Raw genomic sequence first — 27,439 nt, forward strand, 5'->3', positions numbered from 1 at the left:
CAACCACCATGGGTTGATTGACAGTGTACTCATAAAGTGTTTGTCATAAAATGAAACCATACTGATATTTTGAAGGTAAAATTGATATAAACATGGCTCTTACATGTAACATTAGTAAAGTTTCAGCCTTAATAGTAAAACATAGATGTCTTCAAACACTATCAAACATTGCAACAACAATGATCAGTAATTCACAATGCACTCATCAAAGTGTATGTCATAAAAGTACATAATATACCTGCAGTTTGCACATATTTGGACTACTAATATTTTTGAAGGTAAAATGAACCCTCAAACAGTTTGACAACAATTTCATAAAATAGAAAGTAAATATAGTTTGCATACATATGGCTTATTGATACTTTTGAAAGAAAAATTAACAAAAAACAAACCTTATCATCATTACCCCCCACCCCCACCCCACTCCCATGGTAATAATGTTGCAGCCTTAGCAAACATTATTATAATATTATTGGTGGTTGTATTATCCCAAATACATCTACAAATCTCTAAGGCAGTGATAAAATCATAATGCAATTCTGCAATTTTCACAGTGGCCTTCTTCTACTATAAATTTTACACTTTGGAAAATATATTTTTACTAGTAGAGTAATGTGATAAATTGCGATAAACTAAGTTGATATTGACATTGCACATATTTGATATGAGAAAGACAGTACAAATATTCTAATTATATATTAGATTTGGGATTTTCATCACCCTAATCAATAAATATTGAATTCATATTATTTTTGTAATAAACAAAGTTCCAAAATCAATAAAAACAATAACATATTTATCAAATACCTGAACATTTAGTTAGAATGAAAGCGAAATCAATGCAATATATGGAAATATTAATACTGCTGATAAGACCTTGTAATTTCTAATTTTCACTTTCAAATATCTCTCTTTGTGGTCTACTACTTTACAAAACAAACACTTATGTCTACCCTAAATTATGCACTAGTTTTTTGTATTGAAATAAAAGAACTACACAGTAAATTTATATGCACTAGTTTTTGTATTGAAATCAAAGAACTACATAGTAAATTTTGTACACCTGAAAACTAGTGTCAATAATAAAGTAAAACATTAATGGCAGTACTAAGTTTTGGTTACTATGGTTACTACTTGTACTCTCATGATTTGACAAAGACTAATCATTTCGGCATGACATACGTTTAATAGAAGTAACAAGTATCCAATGTTCATCATAAGTTCAGCAGTTGTACTAAAATATAAAATCCTACAATGACAGACAGACTAGCATAAATCCAAACATGGCAATACCTCAGTCTGTCAACCAAATATGCACAAATACCTCTGTCTTTGACAGAGTGTAGCAATGTCAAACACTTGTCCATGTCCATATATGGAAATATCTCAGTCTGAAGTCCATATATGGTAATATCTATGTCATTGTCAAAGTGAGAAATGTCAAACACTTTATTCATGTCCATATATGGAAATATCTCAGTCTGAAGTCCATATATGGTAATATCTATGTCATTGTCAAAGTGAGAAATGTCAAACACTTTCTCCATGTCCATATATGGAAATATCTCAGTTGATTGTCAAAATATACATACAAGAGTCTCGTCTAGTCCGTCAATGGGAATAACTTTGCAACTACCTGTAGTCAGAAATCCCAACCTTTACAAAACATTACGGAATGTCATCAAAAGAATACTCAAACTCAACTCAGACATCTTGGACATCTTTCATAACTCAAATCAGAACTACTAGGGCCTATCCAGTACTACAGTGAGCAAGAACAATTTTAAGCATATAGCCAGCTAGTGCACTACACAATAATATACACAGTCAATGATTTGAACTTCAATATCATCAGCAGTATACACTATTTTCATACTAAAACTTTCCAAGTTTGAGTTAATTATATCACTTTAGGCTTCATTTGTAGTGTATCTGTTACCAGTCAGTACATAGCAGTATACACTACTTTCATCCTAAAACTTTCCAAGTTTGAGTTGTCCCACTTCAGGCTTCATTTGTAGTGTATCTGTTACCAGTCAGTACATTATTAATGATGGTAGCTACTTGAGATGAATTGCTTCCCAAGATAAATGATTCATGGTCTCCTTGGGTGTTGTGAACAGTCAGTTTTCCCTTGCATACCTATATAGTATGAGACAAAAGCATAAATACGGTGATAGAGGTACAATATTGTAATACAGAACACATTAGTCGTGATGGTACTCATTTCGAACGAGAACAAATTCATTTTAAGTTGAAGATTTGCAACAGAATCAACTACATATACTTATAGGTTGGATTTCACTTTGTTTGGGTTTGTTTTGTGTTCATACATGAAAATCAATCAATTTTATTTGTAATGGCAGACTGAAACTGTTCAAGAAAATTATGGCAAGTTGTCTTGTTTCAGTTTGTCTCGGACCACAGCATCAAATCCATAGAACCACACACAGTTATAGAGGTTTAACGACAGTTTTACCAAGCTATGAAAAGTGATAACAAATACTGACTTAGTCCAAAATTATCTCTAAATTAATGTGAAGTATCTCAAGACAGATTATTGTTTGAATAAAAATGACAGCCATGTTCAAAACTACATCATGTACGTACCACACAAATTGAGATATCTACAATAGGTGTATAACTAACCTGACTTAGTCCTAGGTCATCTCCTAGTGTATCACCAGACAGACTGCCAGTCTTAGCTTTGATGAGAACCACATCACTATTGTATTGAGATGCTGGCCTGTACTCATCAGCAGCTACCAGTCTCCTGTAGAAAGCCTCAGCAGAGAAGATCAGACTATTTGAATCAAGAGTTGGGTGAGTAGTTCTCACTTTAGTCGCAACTAGATTCAGACGAGATTGGAAAGATGCACATCTCAGTAGCTCTTCCTTTAACTGTTAAAAAAATGTATAATGTTTATAGTATTTGCCAATCTTGCAGTCAATTAATCACGAGATGATCAGTTTCTTCATGGAGATCATAACTTCTAAAACTGCTTCTATATCAGAGAATGTTACAATTTCTGCCCAGTCTTGTTTACCTAGAGCCCAGAAAGGTTCAATGACATTGTTTACATCACACAAAACTGTTGAAATGGCTACATACCAAATCAGAGGAAAATATCAAGTTACTACTCAACCAATGTGATTTAGTCTGTGGTTATCATTAACATCAATAATTTGCTACCCCGTGAATTGAGAATGTTTTTTTGTAAATTGCCTTAAATTCTTTGTGTATGTGGTGCAGATTGTTACAGTGGTATTTTTGTCAATCTAAGCCAAAGGAATTTTTTTCTGCAATAATGCAGCATTTTTAAATAGCTACAAAGTGTAATATACTAATAATTTTGACAGTTTTATTTCTTCTACACTTAAGTTTGAATTGTCCTCAAATTCCTTCTTTTCAAATATTTTCACCATATTTTTTTTTATCTGATTTTAGCTTTTTAAATTATTTGGTGCCATGGAAATGGAAGGCAATGTTTAGAAATATAAGATGACTTACCACTTTGTAATTAATGTTGGTAAACTGCTGTACAAAGGCACACATTGCTTCAGTTTCCTTTTCATTGTCATCACCAGCAATCATCTTGGCCTTATACTGTTGGGTGTGTACAGCCACATAGGAGTGAGAACCATCGAGTAGAATCAGCTGATTGACTACATCGTTGTGTATACCCTGTTGTTCCAACTGTACTGCCATCTCAAAGGCTACACATGCACCGAAAGAATAACCAGCAAGTCTGTATGGACCAGAGGGTTGTATTGCCTTCATACATTTAACATAATAGTTAGCCATTGACTCTATAGAATCTAGTGGTACACTGGGAGTACACTGAATACCATAGCATGTACAGTTCAGTTTGGTGGCTAAGTTCTCTAAAGTTGAGACGGTACCTTCTATGGGATGGATCACAAACAACTGATTGTCATTACTATCACTTTGATTAAGAGTAACAATGGTTTGGTCACTGGATGACAAAGTCTTGCTGGCTGTAGTCTGTGGAACTTGAATTTTGTCATCACTTTTCTGCTCACCTGTCAATTGATCATCATTTTGACCTGATGCAGTACCATTGCATAGATCTTTCAGTTTATTCATGGTTAACTGTCTGATTTCTCTCATTGGCATGATGATGTCATAGTCACGTTCTAAAGTCTGACGTACTTCTACCCCCATAAGAGAATCTAGTCCCAAGTCTGCTAAAGTAGCATTAGAATTGAGAGTGGCTGGGTCACGTACACCAAGTATATGAGCCACACTGTCTACCACATCGGCCTTGCTGGTTTGACTTGACTTTGCATTGGTAGATTTCTCTGCAAGGACAAAACTTGACATGACTGGATGGGGTTGAGATAAGAAGTTATCCAATACAGACAGACAGGAACCAATACGTTGTGGTAAAGTGCCTCCAACGACGACATCATTACCACCCATGTTTTCCTGCACCACTCCAACATCACCTATAGCTCCCCACTGGATAGCCAAAGCTGTAAGAGGAAGGTCAGAAGTCAACATCTAATTTGTCCTATAATGATCTGCTCGTCATTGAAATTTTGACAGGCAAAAATATAAAAGTTGAAAACAGAGGTAACAAATACTTAGTTTGTTGCCAATAAATTGTTGCAAGTTAGCTTTTCATAGAATATATCCCAAACTTATATCTAAATCAACATACTATAAATATTATGACTATGTCCCTGGACACCTTTACTTTAAAAAAAAGTTTGTGATAATTTAGTGACTCCAGCATTTAAAGAACAACTTCAGAATGACTGACAGTCTTGTATTTTGAACTCTAAGTGACAAATATTCATTTTTTCTGAAATTTTATGTTTTTCCAATTAATGATTAATTCCTCAAATAACATTTTCTTTACCTGGGTAGCCATCATGATTTCTCTTCTCACAAATTCTCTCCATGGAAGAGTTGGCATAGCCATAGTTTGTCTGTCCAGCATTGCCACGCCCACTAACCACTGAGGAGAAGACCAAAAACCAGTCTAAGTCTGTACCACATAGACTACGTGTAGCATTGTCAAGGTTTAGTGTACCAGTGTACTTGGCTGCAGATACAGCCTGGAATGTCTCCGTAGTTTGATTCTCAAGAAATCCATCTTTCAGAACCTGTAGTAATAATAATAATATAAGGTTTGTGTTAACTTTACACCATGCTTTCCCACACTGTACTCATCAAAGCGATTTTAGTCATATTGGGCAAGTTCAGGATAAAAATAGTTTGCAATCCGTTAGCTAGAATGTCCACATCACTGGCACTGTACTATACTAGTTGTCATAGTAGATGAGAGCTAGCACAGTTACAGTGCATCGATGTGGACATTTAAGCTGACGGATCGCAAACTACTTTTATCCTGAACTTGCCCACTGTGTATCCCAGGCATGGAACTATAGCAACACAATGGGGGTGGGGTGGGGAGAGGGAGCAACTAGGGGGTGTTTAATCCATATTGTAGTACAATACAGAGAGGTCAGACAGTCAATGATTTGATGAAGTAGGTACTCTATGTTCAAGTGTCTAAATCAATGCTAGCTGTTAACATTAACATTTCCATTGAAAATAGCATGGAAATCACTTGTTATCAGGAAAATTAAAAAATTCAAATAAAAAAATTACTGTGAAGTCAACGATTCTCCACAGTGTGCAAAGATCCTAATCTACCGATCAGAAGTTTTAGATGAGATTGATTGATTGATACAGTAAAAAAATGATGGTTATGAGATGTAATGGTTAAATCAGTTTGAAAGTCTTTCAAAATTTATGTTTTTTCATAGCAGAAATCTTTGTTCTGATGAAATATGAACAACAGTTTTCACTTATTCTCAGAAAAATTCATAGTTACTTTAATAAAATCCAACAGCACACTAAGTTATTGTTCATATCACTGTACAAATATGGAAATTTATCTTTCAATTTCTCGTCAAGTCCAAGTCATAATTACATACCATAGCAAGATGGAAAAGTCCCCCAATAGGTCCAAATTGGCTTGATTCATTAATCAACTTCTTAGCTCCTTCCTCTGTTGTAACATCTTCAGTAGATATGTTGACTTTTACACCCATCTGTGTCCAGTACTGTACACGTCTACTTTGATAACCAGTACGAAGACCAGACCTCGATGTCAGCACTATGTTACGTGCACCTAAAATGTACAACATAACATTGCTGATGTGTTTGGAACAAAAGCTCACCAACATGAACTTTCATTTCCATATAGTTATTAGTTTATGGATTTATGTTACAAATTTGTTCAAAACCACCTTGATTATAATACTTGGCCATGTTGCCTTGTACACACTTAAAATGGAATAATTTAGTTTAACATATTCCAAAATGTTTTAAAATTTTATGAAATGCTGTTTTTCCACCTGTGTTTTGCATTGTCTTTTCTCAGAGAGCAATGTTGAGTCATTCCTCATAGCAGGCTGACATCTAGATGTTTTCAAAGGACACAACTTTTATTCAAAATAGAAACTATTGACAAAACTAACCTCTATCAATAAGCCAGTTGGCAAGTTCTAATCCAAAGCCACCTAGACCACCAGTTATAATGTAAGTCTTCTTAGGGTGACAAATATTACGTGCAATGGCTGGAACTTTCAAAACACTAGGTTGGGTTATCTTCTTTGTTTCCTCTTCTCTTACCTGTCAGAATCAGATTATCAAGAAACAATTCTTACACATATAGTCATGATCAAAATCAATACCCTGAGTCTAAAAGGAAAAGTATTCACAGGTTCGCTTGAGTATAAAGCCTAGTAACAACTTACAATTTGAAATCACTTTGACCACTCCTCAAGTTATTGATTTTTGATAGCTTGTGTTTTGAACGAATACAGGCATTTTGCATTTTTTTTTCAGAATTGTATAACTATAAACAAGCAAGATATGCATACAAAAACACATCTCTTTTATCATTCTCTTTGGTTTCTACATTTTGTTCCTGAACAGTTAATTATTGTAATCATTGATGACAACCACTTCATACCTGATTTACAAAGCTAACGATGCAGCACAAACACTTCAACTGAGTAAACAACATTGAGCTGTCAATCTGTTCTGTCAAGCATCTTCATCAGAATCACAAATTCCCTCACCTCTTTACTCTCCACTTGTTTCTGAGCACTCCTCATCAAAATGACAAATCCCTCCCCACCTCTATGTATCCCCATCAAAATGAGTTATTATCTCCCCTCTTATTTCCAAGTGATCCCCATCAAAATGACACAGTACCCCTCCTCCTACCTCTATGCCCTCATCAGAAAGACCAATCCCATCCCCTCCCCTCCCTTCCCCACCTTCTGAATACAAAACTAAACTGTATTTTCTCCATACCTTGACTAAGACTTTACCGATATGCTTTCCTTGGGCCATGAATCTGAAAGCATCTTCAATGTTATCTCTCTCAAACACTGTAGTTTTAAGTGGTTGTACAGCACCAGATTCAATACCTTCTGATACCAGATCATAGACTGCTTGCCAGTCTGGATTATCCCCTTCAAACAAGGCATCTAGGAGTATTCCATGGAATGTCACATTACGAAGGAATAATGCCATACCTACAAAGACAAGGTAAGTATTAAGTACTGGTAAGTTACAAACTCTTACTTTTGTAGTATTATGTGCCTATAACTTATAAGTTCAAATTATGAAAATAGTGGTAGAAATGTTTTGACTTAAAGGCCAATGTCAGAATAGGATTAAAACTTTAAAATTTGGATGTTTTCAATAGTTGTCTGGAAGAACTGTAGAAGAAATTGGTCTTGAATGAAAGAATGAAAAACTATTCAATCACAACAGCAAATAGTAGCCAAGCTTATAGAATTAAAACATTGGGTTTTAGCTCACCATTTTGTTCTACATATAACACATCTAATTGCATGTTTACTACAGTAACTGTACATATTTAACATAAATGCAATTGTTTCTGACTGACCATGATATGGTAGGAGAGGGTTGCAAATATGTAAGTAATATGTAAGTGTCTTGGTTAATGCATGTCTGGTAAATAAAGAGTGTTACTTTACCTAAAGGTGTATTATTGGACAAGTCATATTTGCCAATTTCTAAGAAGCGTCCATGTCTGGCAAGAAGTCTAAGACTGGCTTGGAGTTTCTCTTCAGCTAGAGAGTTTAGAATCATGTCAACACCTTGAAATAAAAATAAATGGAAAAATGTGATTTGGACGCTTTTCATTGTTATTATATCACTGTCAAGTTTCTTCATAAAAGTATACTAGGGTCTAGTTATACAAATAGGTACCTGGTAGGACTTGATTGGTATTTGATAGATTTCATTGTATGCTTACTGGCAGCAAGTAATGTATACTCCTGAAGGAGTTGAGGGGATGAAATACTTGTACCACTATAGGTCTGTGCTATTACAAGACAAGTTGTACCATTTACAGGTCTGTAGTAGGTCTTATAGTTTCTGCCGTGACACTTGTCCATTCAAAAACACCATATCATTAGAAAATCCATCATTCCTGGACCATTATGGTTCACTGATAAACTGACCAGACTGATGATTTACAACTTACCCTTCCCTTGAGTTGCAATCATAATTTTTTGTTCAAACGAAGAATCTCTAGAATTTCCAAAGTTATCTTCTGTTAATTGTGGAAATCTAGATTTCAGGTACTCTTTCTTTTCTTTGGAACCTATAAAGTTTAGAAATAAAACAAAATAATACAATATTTACCAAGAAAAGAATACTTACAAATAAATCTTAAGTTGAAACAGCTCTATGTACGTTTTTGCTTGGTTTTCTACGGGGTAAACTACCTTTTTGTGCAGGCAAGTTGGTCTTGGGTGAAAATCATACCATAAGCAAGTCATGTATTCAAGGGCCAAAATGCAGCAAAACATTATTTTATTAAGTGAATGATGTTTTTTTCATTCACATCAAATGTATACATGTAATAAAGTACTGAATTTTTTAGACTGCAAGATATGTCATGTTGTTCAATCCTATTTGATTTCTCAAATCACTGAGTAACAGGGTCACACAACACATCAAATCACATGACAGTTGACTGACAGGGTGGCACAACACATCAAATCACATGACAGTTGACTGACAGGGTAGCACAACACATCAAATCACCCATAACAGTTGACTGACAGAGTGGCACAACAACATTGCATTAGACTAGAAATTTACTGGAAGAAATAGTTTCCTTACCAACAGTAGTGAAAACTTTGCATCCATTGTGTAAAGCTACAGAGATGGCTGCCTGACCTACACCACCTGATCCAGAATGTACAAGTACAGTCTCTCCTTTCCTTAGATGACCTCTGACTACCAATGCATAGTATACAGTAGCATACACTACAGGTACAGAGGCAGCATCTTCCATACTCCAATTATCTGGTACTGGCCAAGTGAATTGTTTGTCTACATCCACTGTAGTGGCTAGACCTTTGGCAGGTAGTAATCCCATTACTCTCTTGCCAAGTTGGTCACGTCCTGAAAACTCCATTCCAAGAACACAGTCCTGAAGAGCTATGTCACCTGTTTTTTACAATAATGAAAACAAATTGGTCAAGATCACTAAAATGACAATTACAACTTTTTTATTGGTGAAGGAAGCATTATCACAAGTTGGTATTTTTCAGTACTAGTATGGTGTAAAAGTGGGTATTTACACACGTTGGGTACCTTTGGTTAGCAATATAGAAAATAGACCAATGCATTTATATTACACAGTGATACTATGTATTACATGCCTTCATAATTGTGAGCCTTGGTATAAAACAGTGCATGTAGTAACATCTTTGAAAGAATTGATAATAGCTATTTTACAACTGGTATTGGAGATATCTTCCTTTAACTCATCCCTTCATTTGGATCCATACTCTAGATTTTAGACTAAATCAAAACATTACTTCAAAATGACTTGTACCTGGGAGAGCATCTGGGGGCAATTTTCCTGTAGCCAGCATAATGTCACGGAAATTCAGCGATGCGTAATAAACACTGCACATTTCCATACTTGCGCCAAGCATTTCTGGAGTTGTGTATCGCAATGGTGAGGCAATCCATCTCAGAGATGACAAGTCACCACGTGTCAGTACATTCACATAGGCATGGGGCGTATGAACCAGAGTAGCATCTGTCCCAGATACAGGGACATGTCTGAAAGATCCCCATTGTCCATCTCTGTAGACATTCATCAGCAAATCTTGGTGTAGTACGCCCTCTAGTGTCTTACTACCACTACTTAAGTCTGGTAACTGGGTTTGGTCCTCAAGACTAGCATTGAAGATACATCTATGATAGAAGTAGAGAATAATCATCTAATAATCATAATGTACATGTGTATGCAAACTATGACTCCTCAAAAAGTGGCTGGTATAAAAGGACCAATCTGATTTTGGTATTGTACGTGAGACAAAAGTTGAACGTCTTTTGGCTATGTGGTGGCATCGCAAACATATTTGAGCACTGGAGGTGTTTTATGATGGAAAGCTGTTGCTAATTCAAGATGATGTCAAGTGACATAATTTGTATTATAATATGGTAATATTACTTGAAATTCTATTTTAATATGTACATGTATGTCATACCTGATTCTGTCACCACCAGGTTCCTGTTTTAGACAGTTCACCATACCAGCAACACCAGAATTGACAGTAGATTTAACAGCCAGCCATAGTTTCTTCTCTTCTGGTTTGTCTTGGTACTTTGCTACCCTTTCTTTCAACTCTTCTACCCAAGCATAGCTGGTATCATCAACAGTCAGAAAGTAAGGATCTTCTACGGTCTCCATGGGTCTCTTGCGACACAGGAACAAAGTTGATAATAAACCATCTGATTTCTGAGATACAATCTCAAAATTGGCCTCTTCAAGGATGTTCTCCCAACGATCTTCAGTGAGAAAGACACCAAGCTCGCGCTGGACTGAGTTGTTATCGGAGATGTCCTGGGAGAGGACGTCTAACACGACAGCTGTCTGGAAATTCTTGGTTCTTTCATGTAATAACAGAAAGCCAGAATCTACCAATGATGAGGAGATTTTATCCAGGATGTCACGAACATTAGCAACTCTAGCCAAACCTTCAGCAACGATGAGATTGGTTGATGTCACACTTGCTGGGACAGACTCTGAAATATCCCACTTGGCAGACGAGATGTTGAACTGTTGCAGTTCATCTGCTTTGGATGATAAGTTTTCTTCAGATTTCTCTGTGACGGTGTAGTCCAGTTGTATCATTGGATGCGAGTTGAGGGCTGGGTAGACTTTACTGTACAGTCCGCCTTTTCTTCCACCAATTTCAACAATCTTCAGCTTTGAACTGAATGTATTCTCCATGACGATATCAGCACAGTTCTTGAGAAAGCGTCCATCACTCAGAGCATTCAAGAGTTTATCCGAGTTCAACAGCATGGAATTAGTATCCAGAATATTCTGCACTGTCTCCGTAAATGTCTCACTTGGTTCTAACTCATGAATGTCATGAAGCACTGTCAGTAATCCACACTGAGCGTCACCCAAGTATTTGTTTATTTCTCCTCTCCAACTCCAATCTGGCTGCTGATCCAACAGTCTATTCAAAACCTTAGAATTTGGAAGATCAAGTCCAACAGATTTAAATTTCTCATCAAGAGATCTCAGAATCTCTGTGACATACTTCTCACAGGTCTGTTGGTATTTCTGTAAATCGACACAGTCAACGAATACATCTTTCTCAATGTAAGGTACAAAGTGGAATTCTTCCAATGTAGGTGGTGTTTGCTGCTGTTGACGTTTTGGTGCTACTGTAGCATGGAGACCACAGATCTCAACACCACCAGCAATACATCTATCAGTGTACTGGCCAACCATAGCTTGTACTTCTGTGGAATTTGAAATAAAGTTTCAATTTAATATCAGACACACTCTCACTTAGTCCAGAGACTTGTCTTAGTTTTTAACTATCACAAAGCTATTGACACCAAAATTGTATAAGAGAATGAAACTCTCTCTTCATGGACTCCAGGTTTATATTATCAAATTAAAATTTCACAGAATCAAAAAAAATTTTCACAAGTAAATTAAAAATTTTTGCTGCCAAATCAGCACCGTTAGGGATTACTACAATGAATAGTTTTGAAAAAATAATACCAAGACAACTCTCTGGGCTAACTGTTACTGGGATTATGTAAAATAATTTATTAGCAATTCAACAATGTGACATGAATGCATAAAAGTGAACTGACAATACAATAGAAGCACGTTGTCCTCAAGCTAGGGAGTTTGTGTTACAGATATGCATATGGTTAGACCCCCTAACGGACACCTGATTTGTATCATCCCATAACTTGCCACTATTCTACACTTCGCTGACCTGATGCTTCCTTTAAAACAGGACAACTACTGATCAGGAGTTTTGAAACCCACAATATTGAGTTGAGAAATGTTGGACATTCAATTCTCATTTTTGTTGCTTTGAAATAAACGAATTAAATGATTAAATATAGCTGCAACCCAAATACTAACTAAGGTATTGTTACTTTCAGTGACACAAAAGATAAAAAAGTTACCAGCAGTTTCATCTTCTCCAGTAGCAACTCTCCTAAAATGTTCAGTAGGATCAATTTTCACAGATCTAATTCTTGTTGGTAGTCGAAGACTTCTACCAGGTAGTCGTAATACTTGTAGTTGTAACATAGTGTCTGTAAAGGATACCCAGTTACCATTCCACTTCAACATACCTGCATTACCTGCAACAAATAACATATGGATTATTTCAGTGTTAACATATTGAAACAATTAACAAGATGATCCATCGCAATTTTTTCAACCTTTCAAAATAACCAAACGGATTTTGCAGTACTTCCTATTCGGTCAACCATTGTATAAGTTAAATTTATAATGGTCATGTTCACAAGCAGTAGAATGTTCTTGATATCTTAAGCACTAAAATAAGTATCTTACTGGAATACTTTAACAATTCCCCTTCCAGTAATTCCCAAAATATTGAGCTTATCAACTCACCAGAATTCCTAGCTTTGACAATTCCCTGGAATGTGGGTCCATAATCATAACCTCTCAGTCTAAGTTCTTTGTAGACATCAGTAGAAGACAAATCTAGTAGATCATTCACATTCTCTTCATCTACATCACCTAAACTGTGTGCAATCTCTAGTACATCATTGGCAATCTCTATTTGTCCTGATACACACAACTGATTACTCTCCGAGACCTCAAACTTTCCAGTAGCTGGAGCCAGACATACTTCAAGGGTTATTTGTCCTACAAGGCATAAAAAATGTCAACAGTGATTTTTCATCATTTTGAAATTTCAATTTTACTCGACAATCTTTCAGAACCTAGTAAACACATTGTAATATTTGCATCAACTCACCTTGACTGGGTACAATTGTTGCTCTGTGAATGGTAACATCTTCAATGACGACTGGTAACTGTTCATATGGCAAACCTCGTACTCTGGCAAGAGTTCTCCAGGCTAGGACTAGATAGCCAGTAGCTGGGTACAATACCCTACCATCTATACAGTGACCCAGTATATAATTGTCTGGGGAATCAGGTGAAACATCTACAGACAAAAAATGTGTACATGTAATACATGTCAGACACATGATACTTACTCAGACTAAATCAAACGATTTTATTGCATGCACCTATCCCCAGATTGTTGGGGAATTTTAAACCTCAGTAGCTAACTTAAAGAATTTTCTTCTCATTAATTTTGTTATTTATTATTTTGGAATATTTAAGTTGTAAACTGTACTTGCTGAGCCATGTATGATTGCCCTGTGATCCAACCCTACTTACATCTCACTAAGTGAGAATTTGTTGACATATGAAATTAATATGGCCGCTATGTTTACTCATACTGTTAACACATAGATATCAAACCAGGATACACAACACCTCCACCAACTACTTGACAGTTAATTTAGCTAATTAGAGGGACTATAACCATTTCCAGTAAAGCTTTGGTGTATTTTTGAACAGGCAAAGATGATGAGAAAATCAAAGTAAATTTAGAGATTAACAAATATCTTTGAAATATTTATCATATTAAGTTCAATCTATAATTGGGAATCATTAATCATACCTTTTCCTCAAACTGGTTGCAAGCTTGTCCAGTTTCAATTTGATAAATTACAAGGTGTCAAAAATTAATGCACACAAAGTTGTTACTTGATAAAATGTAAAATGCAAATTCCCTAAGTTTCTGATGTTGTGTACTTTAAACTATTTCAGTCATTCTATGACTCATGCATGACATATTTGAGCACAGATGACATTTTTACTTAATATATTTTATCAAATTTTCATCACCTTCACCATGGAACTTACCAATTTTGTATGTCACAACAGCACTATTCTGACCACTGCCAGCACTGAACTGATCAAGTGTTGGCACATCCCACTGCTGGGAATGGTCCCACTGAACAAGTGGCGCAATGGATGGAGTATTCCTTGATACTGGATATTTCACCTCTGGAAAGATCTTGTTAACATCTGGAGACATTCCATGCATGTAACATTTGCCAATGCTGGATAAAAAGAACTCCAAACCATTGGGATGGTGCCGCTTCATAAGACCAATAAATGCACACTTTGGGCTGAGTGAACGTTTCAGAATGGCTTGTAGCAAACAGTGAGGTGAGATCTCTATGGTTATAGCATTGTCAGGTACATGAGCTAGAGCCTCTTGGAAGAGTACAGGGCTGACAAGATTATTGACATGGTAGGCAGCTGAGCTGTACTTGGCCAGGGTGGTATCCCAGTTTTCTTCTGCGATGGAAGAACTGATCCATCTGGCACTCCGAGGACAGGAAGTTTTGATCACCTGAAAGGGAATTACATCATTGAAGAAATTAATTTTTGTACAGAGGCCTGTAGGTCCTAAAAAGTTCATGATATCAAATATTTTGAATATATAATAACAATGTCACATTCTAAGCATTATAATCCTCAACGCACAATTATTGACGTTGCTTTTCATCCCCACACCCCATCCTAACGAAAAACTTTAAATTATTAAAAAGAAAAATTATTATCTATTTATGTAAGTCAGAAACATGAATTTACCTTATCAAGCGCTTTCCTCAAGTTTGGTGCAATTTCCCCCATATAGTAAGAATGGAATGCCACTCCTGAACTACGCACTTCTTTTGCAAAGATACCCTGTTCCTTGAGAGAATTCACAAACTCTGCAACCTTGGCTTTGGGTCCAGATATTGTAACAGTGTCTTCAGCATTATGGCAGGCAGCAACTACACCCTCTGGACATAGTTGCTTTGCTTCTTCCCAAGTCAAACCTGAAAACGGGTGAAAGGTGGGAAATAATGCAACTGTACAGTTATAGATTCTTTATATACTGTCATTGTAAGGTGTCACACATGTAGAAACAGTATTTATCTAGTAATTCATTTGTTTAAATATATGGTATATAAATTATAAGAACAAAAGCAAAAAACACCTTCCAAAACTTTTTTAGCAAATTTCCACATATGCAAGTGTTGAATTTCATGTCAACAGATAACATCAAGTTTCAATGCACAATCATTTTAATTTTACCAAGTGCGCCTTGTTGCCCCGACTTCTAAAATTCATAGCTTATTCTCAATTTTTCAATAGCTCACTACATTGTACTAAATCAATGTAGTTAAACACTGGCTTCATATACTTACCAACAGCAGCCATACCACCAGGTGGGAGCTGAGCATCCACAACACATTTGCCTCTCCAGTAAGCAGCTAACACAGTCTCTTCAGCTGTAAGACATCCATCTGCATATCCGCACCCTAACTCACCAACTGAATGACCAATTATTCCATCAGGTTCTATGCCCATAGCCTTCAGTACATCTACCAGTGCAACCTGAAACATAGCAAATGCTTCTTTCAATACCTTGTATAATACTACTGCTTTCAGTTTCTTTTTTGTTCTTTTACAACAGTATATCCATTGATTACAGAAGATGAACATTGTCATATCTAGCTACACAAAGTAAAAGAATTTTCACCATTTGCTCTACTCTCATCTATCCATTCCCTCCACTACTGAACTAAAAATTATCCTTATTGTACTATTTCCCTTCCCTCCTCTCTTGCCCTCTCCTCTCACACTCCCTCCTCTCCTTTCCCTTCTCTTGTTACCCTCTCACATTTTATCTCCTGCTATCTCATTCACTCAGCCCCATTCTTCTATCTGTCTGTCTCAGTGTCTGCCTGCATGCCTCTCTCCTAGCATTAGTCCCTCCCTCCATATTTGTGACAGAGTACCCAATTTACAAGCCCCCTCCCCACACTAAATCCAAGCCATTCAAGGACTTACAAAATAACTTACCTGAATGGCTGCAAGTCCCACAAATGATTTGACAACATCTTCATACATATTATCATCACTGTTCATCAACATCTCATAGACATTGATATTGGTGTCTTTCAGATATTCGGTGGATTTCAGAATGGAGTCTCTGAATATATCTAATTCCATCATATCACGTCCCATACCAGTCCATTGTGTACCCATGCCAGAAAACACATACCTTTCGAAAGATGACACAATAAGTTATATTGTGAGCATGTAGTCTTTGACAAAATAGTAAACTTTGGATATTAATCTATGTTTGAGTGATATATCAGATTAAAACCAATACGCAATAACCAGTGTCTTTTTTTCTATGACATATCACTTTAATATTTGAGAAATTTTGAACATAGGTTCCATCATTATTTTCTTTAATGCTTTATTAGACCAGCTTGCATATTTGCAACACTATTGCAATTCAACATCAATTTGTGGTTTTTACAGAACAGAATCATAAAATAAAATAAATGTTTTCACAGATGAGAAAGCATGAAACTTTAATAGTGGGCAGAACAACTTCTGAATGTTGGCAAAATTACCAACACTAGACTTACCATATAGGTCTTGTTTCCATCTCACTGATTTGTTGAGAATCTTTGACTGTACTCTCACTGTTCAGAATAGTATAACCTCTGTATGGAAACCCAGTGACTTGTTGATTGGCCGTGTCATTCATTAGTGCCACAAAGTCAGAATTGTCATTATATTCCTGTACTTTGTCCAACAAACTGTCTAAAGATTCTTGAGTTCTACCACAACAGTTGAGGAGCTTGACGTTACTTCTTGGAATACCACGTGTTTTCTTAGCTGATGGTCTGAGAATAACATGTACATTGGATCCACCAAAACCAAATGAATTGATCCCAACCAACCCATCTGGAAATTCCATTGGCTCATCCACAACTTTCAATCTTCCATCTACAAGTCCTGGAATTTCTGGATTTGGGTCATTGAAATGTAAATTCGGAGGAATTATTCCCTTCTCCATGGCAAGAATCACTTTAGCGATGGCAGCAAGACCAGCTGCTGGTTCAGGATGACCCATGTTGGATTTCACGGAGCCTAACAGCAATGGGTTATCACTGCTTCTATCTTTACAGAACACGTCAACAATACTATTCATTTCCTGTGGATCACCTACTTTAGTACCTGTACCATGGGCTTCCACATACACAACCTCTTTTGGATCAATTTTGGCTTCTTGGTAGATTCTCTCTAATAACCTCTGCTGCACTGCACCAGAGGGGAATGTAACACCTTGGGGGAAAGGAAACATGTAATAGATTTGAAAATTTTTCTGTGTTAGTGTTATTTCGAATCAATAATCACTTACCAATAATGTGATTTCCTACTTACAGAAATATATTCAATAATTACTAATAGCCAGGGGTTCTGTAGCATTGAATTTTTTATGCAAACTAAATGTGAGTTTGTTGAATAAAAGAAGATCAGTCCAACTATGGAGAATGCATACTTCATGGAGAGACTAGAATTTGAGATGGGTATGAGTTCGATATAAAATGACTGGGACAAGACCTTGCTCCCAATTGAAGTTGAATTTAAAACCTTTTATTTCTACATTTTGGCCCTGCACAAAGGAGGAAAATAAATGTTATAATATAAATCTAAACTAAATGTACAATTTGATGATAATTTTGGGTGCATCCAGAACATCTCATTGACATCAGAATCTAATAATGGCTTAACTTACTACTTTCACTTAATACCCTGTTCCTTGTAGCCATCTGTATCTGTCCCACCATGCACCACATCACAATACACTCTCTTGACAAATAATGGCTTGACTTTACTAACAGCACTTTCACTTACCCTGTTCCTTGTAGCCATCTGTATCTGTCCCACCATGCACCACATCACAATACACTCTCTTGACAAATAATGGCTTGACTTTACTAACAGCATTCACTTACCCTGTTCCTTGTATCCATCTGTATTTGTCCCACCATGCACCACATCACAATACACTCTCTTGACAAATAATGGCTTGACTTTACTAACAGCACTTTCACTTACCCTGTTCCTTGTATCCATCTGTATTTGTCCCACCATGCACCACATCACAATACACTCTCTTGACAGATAATGGCTTGACTTTACTAACAGCACTTTCACTTACCCTGTTCCTTGTATCCATCTGTATTTGTCCCACCATGCACCACATCACAATACACTCTCTTGACAAATAATGGCTTGACTTTACTAACAGCACTTTCACTTACCCTGTTCCTTGTATCCATCTGTATTTGTCCCACCATGCACCACATCACAATACACTCTCTTGGCAAGTGATGATTTCATCACTAATATAGCAACACAGGCTTCTGATCTACAGTAGCCATTTCCTAGAAATACAAAAAAGAATCAGAAATTGTTGCCATTCATTTACCATAGTGTAGAATAATTATCATTAATGTTGACATATACATGAAGCTATGACTGACTGATTGATTGGTTGATTGATTGATTGATTGATTGATTGATTGATTGATTGGTCGATCTTTAGATGACTTATTGTTAGTACAATACTTAGTACACCCTACTATTATTATTGTCATGTATTTTTTAATTCTTTCCATTTCCAGATAAATTTCTCAAAATTTGATTTTCATCATTTTTGTCATGTATTGATATTTTTTTTCAATCTTACGAAATGATGTAGAAGTGTCGCCTTGTACTTTATAACATTTCCTAAATAAAAGTCTCCAACTGACTTCAAACAAAAATGTGAAATTTAATGTCATACTAAACGTAACATAGTTTCTTTCAACTTGTGTATGATGGAAGATATTTTTAATTCTTTACTAACCTTCAACATCAAATGATTTGCAACTTCCTTGTGGTGACAGCATACCAAGTTTCATAAACTGTACAGACGTGTTTGGTTTTAAGTTAACATTTAGACCTGCTACAATGGCTGAATCACACTGTCCACTACGGATTGCTCTCAAAGCATGTTCTAATGCTAGGAGACTTGAGGAACAGGCAGTATTCACTTGGTAACTTGGACCTGAAAATAACAAGATATGTACATGAATATAGGGCAGAGTCTTGCACCCAAGTGAAGATGATACACATTGGTTTATGCTAGGGAGTATAACCCCGGAGTAATTATCCTCAATTAAACCAACCCCAAACCCAATGAAGAGTACCTATATTTATACAGTAAATGATGTCAACTTCACCATTTATTACTTCCTATGACATTCACAATGTTTAAATCCAAAACTCAAATAATAAATCTGAACACTAATCACTGGGACCAAGTAGTTCGCTTTACTGTCACATGTTCAAAATGATAAGTTTTTAAGATAAACAACCTACTACACATGTTGGAGTAGTTATGGCAGCTCTTTTTTGGACCAATATAGTGGGTACTGGTAGGTGCACTTAGTGTTCTCAGTATACCAGAATTGAAAGGGTCAATGTCAACATCTTATAATTATTTTGTTTCTGTCTTAGCTAATCGAAAATGATGTCATCAGAATAACATTACCTTTGAAATCAAAGAAATAAGATATCCGATTAGCAAACATAGCAGGACAACATCCAGTCATACTGTATCCTAGTAGAGTCTCAGGATCACATCCAAAGGCATCAAGTGATTCCGATCCACTTGCCCCAACAAACACACCTGTATTTGTACCACGTAGATCTTTAGGATCAACACCTGTGAAAGAAAAATATGTTTTACAAATGAGAATAAAGCAGTCAAAATTATTACTAATAGATAATGTGATAATGTGATTTATGATGACGAAATATTGTTATACTGAGCAGTGATCTGTCTACATTCAAACCCCAACTTTTTGCTGTCTTTCAGTAACATTTGTCCATTGAAAAATACATTAAACTTCCCCAAGAAATGTTTCAAATCTTCTCATTAGCTGAATTACAACTAGTCATTGATGGTACTGTAAGCAAGTTTGCGGTTTAATTAAGTACATTATACATGGTTCTGTACCCTTTAATTTCATTATACACTTCTGAGTCAACAGTAACAAAAATACAAAATGATAATTATAATATGTAAAAATTATATTTCCCATTATTACTGGGCTTTAATGTTGATAGAGCTTAATGATGTGATTACACAGAGCCAAATATAGCAATAAATGCATAATATAATATTTATTTCCCGTACTACAGGGCTTCAAATAAAATTATACTGAACTCAAGTTGAGGGCAGCCTACCTGCATCAACAATTGCTTCATGTGTAAGTTCCATGAACATTCTCAACTGAGGGTCCATTGTATGGGCTTGTTTTGGATGTACACCAAAGTATGCGGCATCAAAACGACTTAGATCCTTGATTTTACCATTTCTCCTTGGCAAGCCATGAAGACCTGAGAAATATAGTTGATGTTAGAATAATGAAGAGGTTATTAAATGCATTGAAATTTATCCATTAATTGCAACAAAACTTGATCCAAATTTTCTTAATCACTCCACTTGGAACATTCTGTAAATCTAGTGTGGACACGGAATTTCTTCAAAACTTGTTTGTTTCTAAATTTCTCCTAAGTGGAAGAAGAGCAGTTGTATATTATTTTCTTACCTGGCTCCCATCTCCTGTCATCCTCTGTCACCATATCATCTTTATCAATCAGATGTTGCCAGAACTCTTCAATGTTGTCAGACTCCGGCAGTCGGCAACCTAAACCACTGATTACAACGTTATCATCCATAGTTACTGGAACTGGCATGGTGTTCTACAATCTTTACAAGTTCTACAGTGAAATAATAGAGGGAAAACGGTGTCATTCAGTAAGGGACAGTCACTCTAAATTACACTTGTCAGCATTTTCTTTTTATTTAATTTTATTCATCTGTTCTTGTTCTTTCAAGTTTTCAAGGCATTTGACAGAATTGTGGCATCACAAACTACAAAAAATAATTGTAGGGTTTAAAAAAATACTTTATTATTTGTCTATTTTGTGTTAACTGTTGCTTTTTTTCACTTTTTTTCATTTTTTACCTACAAGGTGTTGTATTGTTAATGTTATATCTCTTGTTCAATGTGATATGTAGAGTTTATCAGTATATCTATTTGATTCTATTTCTCCAAGAGTAATTAGCAAATTAATTAAATTAATTAAACAGCACTTCTTGTTTTTGTTGTTTCTTACCCCACAAAACTACTGAAATATATTCACATATTCAGTTTTTGTCATAATTATCATTTTTATAACTTATAAGTACTGATCGAGAATTCAAATGATTTAATCAAAATTTGTCGCTCATTTTCAAAATTGTACTATTCAAAAATACTGCACAGTGACCCTTCATTTTACAGATTGATTTTAACTAAGACAGGTTTGGGATAATTTAACAAATTAATAGCGGAAGTTTATTTTATTTCTAAGGCACCATGATGTTAATGTGAAATTACTCCAAAATAATTGTTTACATTTTTGTTAGTTATCTATTATTTACATCGACTATACTTCTTAATATTTTCCTCACCTCACTGACCTACCAGTAACAGTGAATTTCTCATTGTTTTCCCACACTAATCTAGAAGCTATCTGTGGCTTCAACAGTGAATTTCTCATTGTTTTCCCACACTAGTCTAGAATCTATCCGTGACTTCAAATTTCTTCTCATATCCTAGTTCAATGAGGTCCTGATATGAAATTTCAAATTTAACTAAAGCCACCCACACAGTCATTAAAATCATGTCTTGGTAATCAATCACAGAATTCTGCCTAATAATAAGTTAGTGCTTATTGGGGGCAGTTACATTATGTCTAAAATATGTAACTTATATTTGTCATATCAAGAGTCACATTACTTATATACTGTTGCATCATTCTGACAGTTGGGGGTTTACTCATTTGTATAAACAACTTTTGGTTTATGATTTCTGATTCAGCAAGATGGGTTGAAGAAAAATCTTGAGATTAGGAGCCATGGATAGCCTCTAGACTATTCCCACACTAATTCCATTGATACCAAGGAAAGTACCCTAATGGTCATCACATCAAGTAGTTGTTAGGATAAAATTGACATCCTAAGTGATACGTACATTATTGTGATATTTACCTTCCATTTACATACACTGTACTACTTCTAAAAAAATATATAGGTCAGCAATAACAAATCATCACTTCATAGCATGTACTGGTAGTTTATTGACAAACAACCTGTTGTATCAGCCACATGGTATGATCACCTCATTTCAATATTGACAAAACACTGACGTTACAGAAGTCAGCTGATCCACTAACACAATTACTCTGTAATGGGTGAGGTTATTGACATTTGATGTTGTGCCAGCCATTGTGTGTACGTCATATTATGTCGCGTGATTGGATGAAAGTATGGTCACTCTTTACCAGCATGATTTCAAACTTCAATGGAACAACATTTATTTTCCCTGCACTTATTTTTGCAGACACCCAAAACATGTTTTTTCTGAAGACAATGCTGACAAACATGCTTTTAAACTACGATGGAATACCAAATTTTTTTTAGCCATTTTGTTCATCAACTTTACTGAAAAACATTGTAATTTAATGCCTGTGAATTAGTGTTAAACCTATTTGCTCTACATCAAGTACAATATTATTTTAGATGTTGGAATAAGAAGTGGGAGTATTTATTTATTTATTTATTTATCTATTTATTGCATCACTTTTGGATCAGGGGCTCACTAAGTATGTCTAGAAAGTGAAATGTCGATAAAAAAATTAATGAACAACTTCTTGTACTGTTTCTCTCTCAGAATCAATGCTCTCTTGCATGAGAAAACTTGAACTGAAAACCCTACAGAAGCAATTCTACTAATGAAACTTAAACAAATTGAACTTTTCTATACACATATAGAATTGAATATTCTTGTGAAGTGAAAACAAGTTTTATTAGCATTTATTTCTAAAGTCCATAAAAGTCCTATAAAAAAAAATTCTATTTTATTTTTATGTTTCCTTGTGTGTTCATATGCATGGATAGCTAGTCTTGTCAGCCTCTCTGCAAAAATACCCCCCCCCCCCAAAAAAAAAAAAAAAAAAAAAAAATCCTAATTAAATTTCAAAAAATAAGGCTATATAGTGAAAAACTGTTAGCTAAGGAATTCATTATGGAGTGTGAAGAACACAACATATCCACTTGTATATACCTTCCTTTTTCACCACCTATCTACAAACTTTTGTTAGTGGTGGCCTTGAAGATAATATAATGTATTTTTGTTAAGATAATAAACAGGTAAAATCTACCAGAGTTCCACGCCAAAATTATGTACAGTGTATAGTTTTGATTTTACAAAGCCTTCTCTGTTACCTGGATTCTAAAATCTCAAGAATAATAGTACTGTTTCCATCATTATACCATATATACACAAACACCCTATCTTTAACAGCCTACCTCCTTGCTCAGGTAGAGAATTTACTTAAAGTTTTACATGTTAGAAAAGTACATGCAACAAAATCACATTCATGTAGAACAACTTAAGGAAAGTTTCAGGAGTCCACTCGTAGGTAAGGTACCCTGAGTCAGGAGACCACTTATAGGTGTCCCAAGTCGAGACAGTTTCAGGAGACCTCCTGTAGGTGTCCTAAGTCAGGACAGTTTCTGGAGACCTCCTGTAGGTTTACTTAAGTCAAGACAGTTTCTGGAGACCTCCTGTAGGTTAACTAAGTCAGGACAGTTTCTGGAGACCCCTCGTAGGTGTCCTAAGTCAGGACAGTTTCTGGAGACCTCCTGTAGGTTAACTAAGTCAGGACAGTTTCTGGAGACCCCTCGTAGGTGTCCTAAGTCAGGACAGTTTCTGGAGACCTCCTGTAGGTGTCCTAAGTCAGGACAGTTTCTGGAGACCTCCTGTTGGTTAACTAAGTCAGGACAGTTTCTGGAGACCCCTCGTAGGTGTCCAAAGTCAGGACTGTTTCTGGAGACCCCTCGTAGGTGTCCAAAGTCAGGACAGTTTCAGGCGACCCCTCGTAGGTGTTCAAAGTCAGGACAGTTTCTGGAGACCTCCCAAAGTTATTATATCCTGAGTCAGGACAATTTCAGGAGCATTCCACAACATATTCATGTTTAGACACATCACAAACAGCCCTTCACAACATAGATTACTTTATTCTAAATTAACAGTAGTATCATTTTTATACTTGGTAACTGTTAAGGCTTGCATTGTCTATCCTGTATTTGTACATAGATAAGTAAGTACCATCATTTATGTACTATCCTAAGTAGATCTGACCTTACCCTAACTACTGATAACTTCTATATCTCGCTGCAACTCATATCAATGGATGCAAGTTCATGCAGGGGTGTCTATCTCACTACTCTATTGAGGGGTTAAGTTATAATCAGCAAGACTTGATTGTTCAAGAAAGTACCGGTATGCAATATTGACTGAACCATTCACGACTCCACGTCATGTATTCAGCATGTTCAGAAAAAATACAAGCAGTGCAAAGGAAAATTTGTTCTGCAACTTCTGTTGGTACTATTAAAAACTTAAAAGATCAATAACTTTACATCTTTAATTCTTTGTACCTGTAATAGCATTTTATCTAATGCTAAAGGGTCAAAATAGAGCAACAACATGGGTTTATTCTTACATGCCCCTGTAGTAATGCATGTGCAGCAGGTGGAAGGGAAGTCAGTGTTGACCAAGTCTAATTCCTATACAGTATCGTTACCATTTAAACTTCCACTCACAATTAGAAACCACATTGGCATCAAGACTAGTGTTGACCAAGAAATCAATAATGGCTTATTTTTCAGATGGGCCTAGGCTGTTAATTTCTATTCAGGGTATTAGGAGAATTCACAATTATTAAAGAAACTTAATATTGATGGACTGAATTTAGATCTTGATAAATATGACAACACAGCTGGATGGAATATGGAAGAAAGTTTGATTTTTATAGAAGACAAGTTTTTTTTCTATTTCTGAGATTTGTACATCAGACTAGTCTTTGAAGTGTAAAAAACAACCTGTTGCTCACCAAGTTTGGTTACTTAATTATAAGCTTGCAACAATGCAACTGGTTTTGGGCACATTTGGCAAATTGCACAACATTTTGTTTTTGGTATTTTTGACCGATTTGAGAAACCAGAACAAATCACATGACAATAATAAGGCCAGAGTCAAAAGTAATCCCAGACCCATTGTGTATAAGTTGACTACAATTTTCCCAAATAATTAAAAGCAGTTTTTTCCAGTTTTTTGTTCTTTTCATTGTTTTTGACAAACCCAAGTCATTCTCGCAAAACTAACTTGATCAAAGGAGCTTAATACTTAAAAGTTAAAACAATCATATATAACTCAAATCTATCTTATACCTTTCTTTGTAACTTTAGTATATTTATGTTTCATGTTTGAGAACCTCTAACAGCTCCCATGACACTACTTTTGATCCAAAAAACATCCTTCAGCCATATGTATGATTCAACCACATCTTTAGAAAAAAAATGTTTTTCTTTGTATTTTTTCCGCATACATTGTACTTTAAGTTGTGTTTGAGATTAACCCTTAAAAAGTATTTCAATGTAACAAGTGCATGTACACTCCATAACAAATTATAACATAATGAAATACATATATGATAAAAAATATATCTGAATATGGCAAAATAAATATGAATATGAAATATTTACATTATGAAAATCTGGTGGTTGTCACCTGCGACCTTGAAAACTAGACCAAAGTGGTTAAGTATATAGAAACACTTGCATCAATCATTGAACGAATTATTTATTACTTTTAATTTATGATGGTGTCTTAATGTTGGTAAACTTAGTAGATAAATATACTGCAATTCTACGGCTGATTGGTTAGAAGACATCATGCCATAAACACACCACAGTGTTTGGAACAGAAACAGAAATTTATCATAGTCAATGACTGTAAGTAACTGAATCTTTCATTGGATGCTGACAACTACCCTAGACTTGTGTGACTGTGTCTCTCATTGGATGCTGATGGAATCACCATACTATAAAAATTAGCATATTTCCATGAGATGGGGTGATGTGGAAAACCACAGACGATGTGCATGGTGTTACACAGATATTACACAAGTATAACAATTTGAACCTATATCGGAAAAAGTCTGCTATCATGAATATGGCACATAGTGAAAAATTTAAACAAGCCCCCCCCCCAACCCACCTTCATGTTGATCAGTATAGCTGCTTTGATCTCAAACACCAATTGATTGTAATGTGTATAGCTAAAATCTAAGTACTAGCACTACTGTACAATGTTAAATTTTCAATCTAAAATTTATTTAACCTGTTTTTGCTTATGTCTCATAACAAAAACAAACAATGTTCTCATTTTAAAGAACAGCAGTCAACAAACAAACTAACTAACTGGTCAACTAACTGTACATGCAATAGGAAAAGGTTAGAAGAGCTTCAATAAATTTGTATGACTGTAAGGGAGTAAATTGTGGTACATACATGGAAGCATTTGAAATTGAAATCACAATATCATTTTGTGTAAAGTTTTACTCATTTTCTATCAAAGTCTTATACTCTATACACATCAATACGATTTCTCTTTCTTTTTCCTTTTAATAGAGATCTGCATAATTCTTCCATTTGTGGCTGCCATCCATTTTAGCTTTCTAATTTCCTCAAGCTCCACACACATGAATTAAACTCAAAAAGCATGATTAAATCTATGCGAAATGGTTTTACAAAAATGTTCCCTTCTCCGTTACTGAAGTTGTAATACAACACAACACTACACTACACTACACTACACTACACTACACTACACTACTGTAACACTACAAAACCATCCCCACCAGCCATTTTACTTCACTTGGAATAAGTATGCCGCGGGCAAATGGAATATAATTTTCACACAAATTTAAGAAAATGCGCAAAAATATTTAGAAAATGTTTAATACTTAACACTCCCTTCCTGTAATACATGCGATAAATGGTACGACATGCAGTTGAATATACCGCCATAGATGCGGAAGTGAAAGATGGCCAAACATACCTATAATGCGACCATCCTTACCTGCAAAGTCAGCGAAACTTCGGCTAGTCTTCGATTCTTGTAGACTGCGTCTGACACAAACTCGTGTGGGTCGTTCCC

At 35.5% G+C, this 27,439-nt stretch overlaps 1 protein-coding gene across 1 annotated transcript; it reads right to left on the reverse strand.

Moving 5' to 3' along the window:
- Positions 1 to 396: 396 nt before the first annotated feature.
- LOC144434785 (fatty acid synthase-like) lies at positions 397 to 27,439 on the reverse strand. Its single transcript, XM_078123284.1, has 26 exons — positions 27,362 to 27,439; positions 20,936 to 21,107; positions 20,571 to 20,723; positions 19,873 to 20,046; positions 19,186 to 19,386; positions 18,599 to 18,721; positions 16,913 to 17,615; positions 16,335 to 16,536; positions 15,677 to 15,866; positions 15,075 to 15,304; positions 14,337 to 14,832; positions 13,375 to 13,566; positions 13,005 to 13,262; positions 12,551 to 12,730; positions 10,594 to 11,863; positions 9,930 to 10,297; positions 9,209 to 9,538; positions 8,565 to 8,684; positions 8,053 to 8,175; positions 7,361 to 7,584; positions 6,517 to 6,670; positions 5,971 to 6,167; positions 4,887 to 5,133; positions 3,512 to 4,497; positions 2,650 to 2,901; positions 397 to 2,142 (listed from the first exon to the last, which is right to left on the reverse strand). The coding sequence occupies exons 2-26, from the start codon at positions 21,081 to 21,083 to the stop codon at positions 2,005 to 2,007; spliced, it is 7,659 nt and encodes a 2,552-aa protein (XP_077979410.1). The 5' UTR covers positions 21,084 to 21,107; positions 27,362 to 27,439; the 3' UTR covers positions 397 to 2,004.

This window comes from Glandiceps talaboti, chromosome 5 (genome assembly GCF_964340395.1).
Source record: "Glandiceps talaboti chromosome 5, keGlaTala1.1, whole genome shotgun sequence".
Lineage (NCBI taxonomy): Eukaryota > Metazoa > Hemichordata > Enteropneusta > Spengelidae > Glandiceps > Glandiceps talaboti.

What these genes read in the sequence shown, in the direction of transcription:
- LOC144434785 (XM_078123284.1), bottom strand. Translation starts at nt 21,083, where the DNA reads ATGCCAGTTCCAGTAACTATGGATGATAACGTTGTAATCAGTGGTTTA. An exon ending in CCTGGTGGTGACAGAATCAG is followed by an intron (nt 10,298 to 10,593) that starts GTATGACATACA and finishes CTTCTATCATAG; the next exon opens with ATGTATCTTCAATGCTAGTC. An exon ending in CAACTGGCTTATTGATAGAG is followed by an intron (nt 6,168 to 6,516) that starts GTTAGTTTTGTC and finishes TGTACATTTTAG; the next exon opens with GTGCACGTAACATAGTGCTG.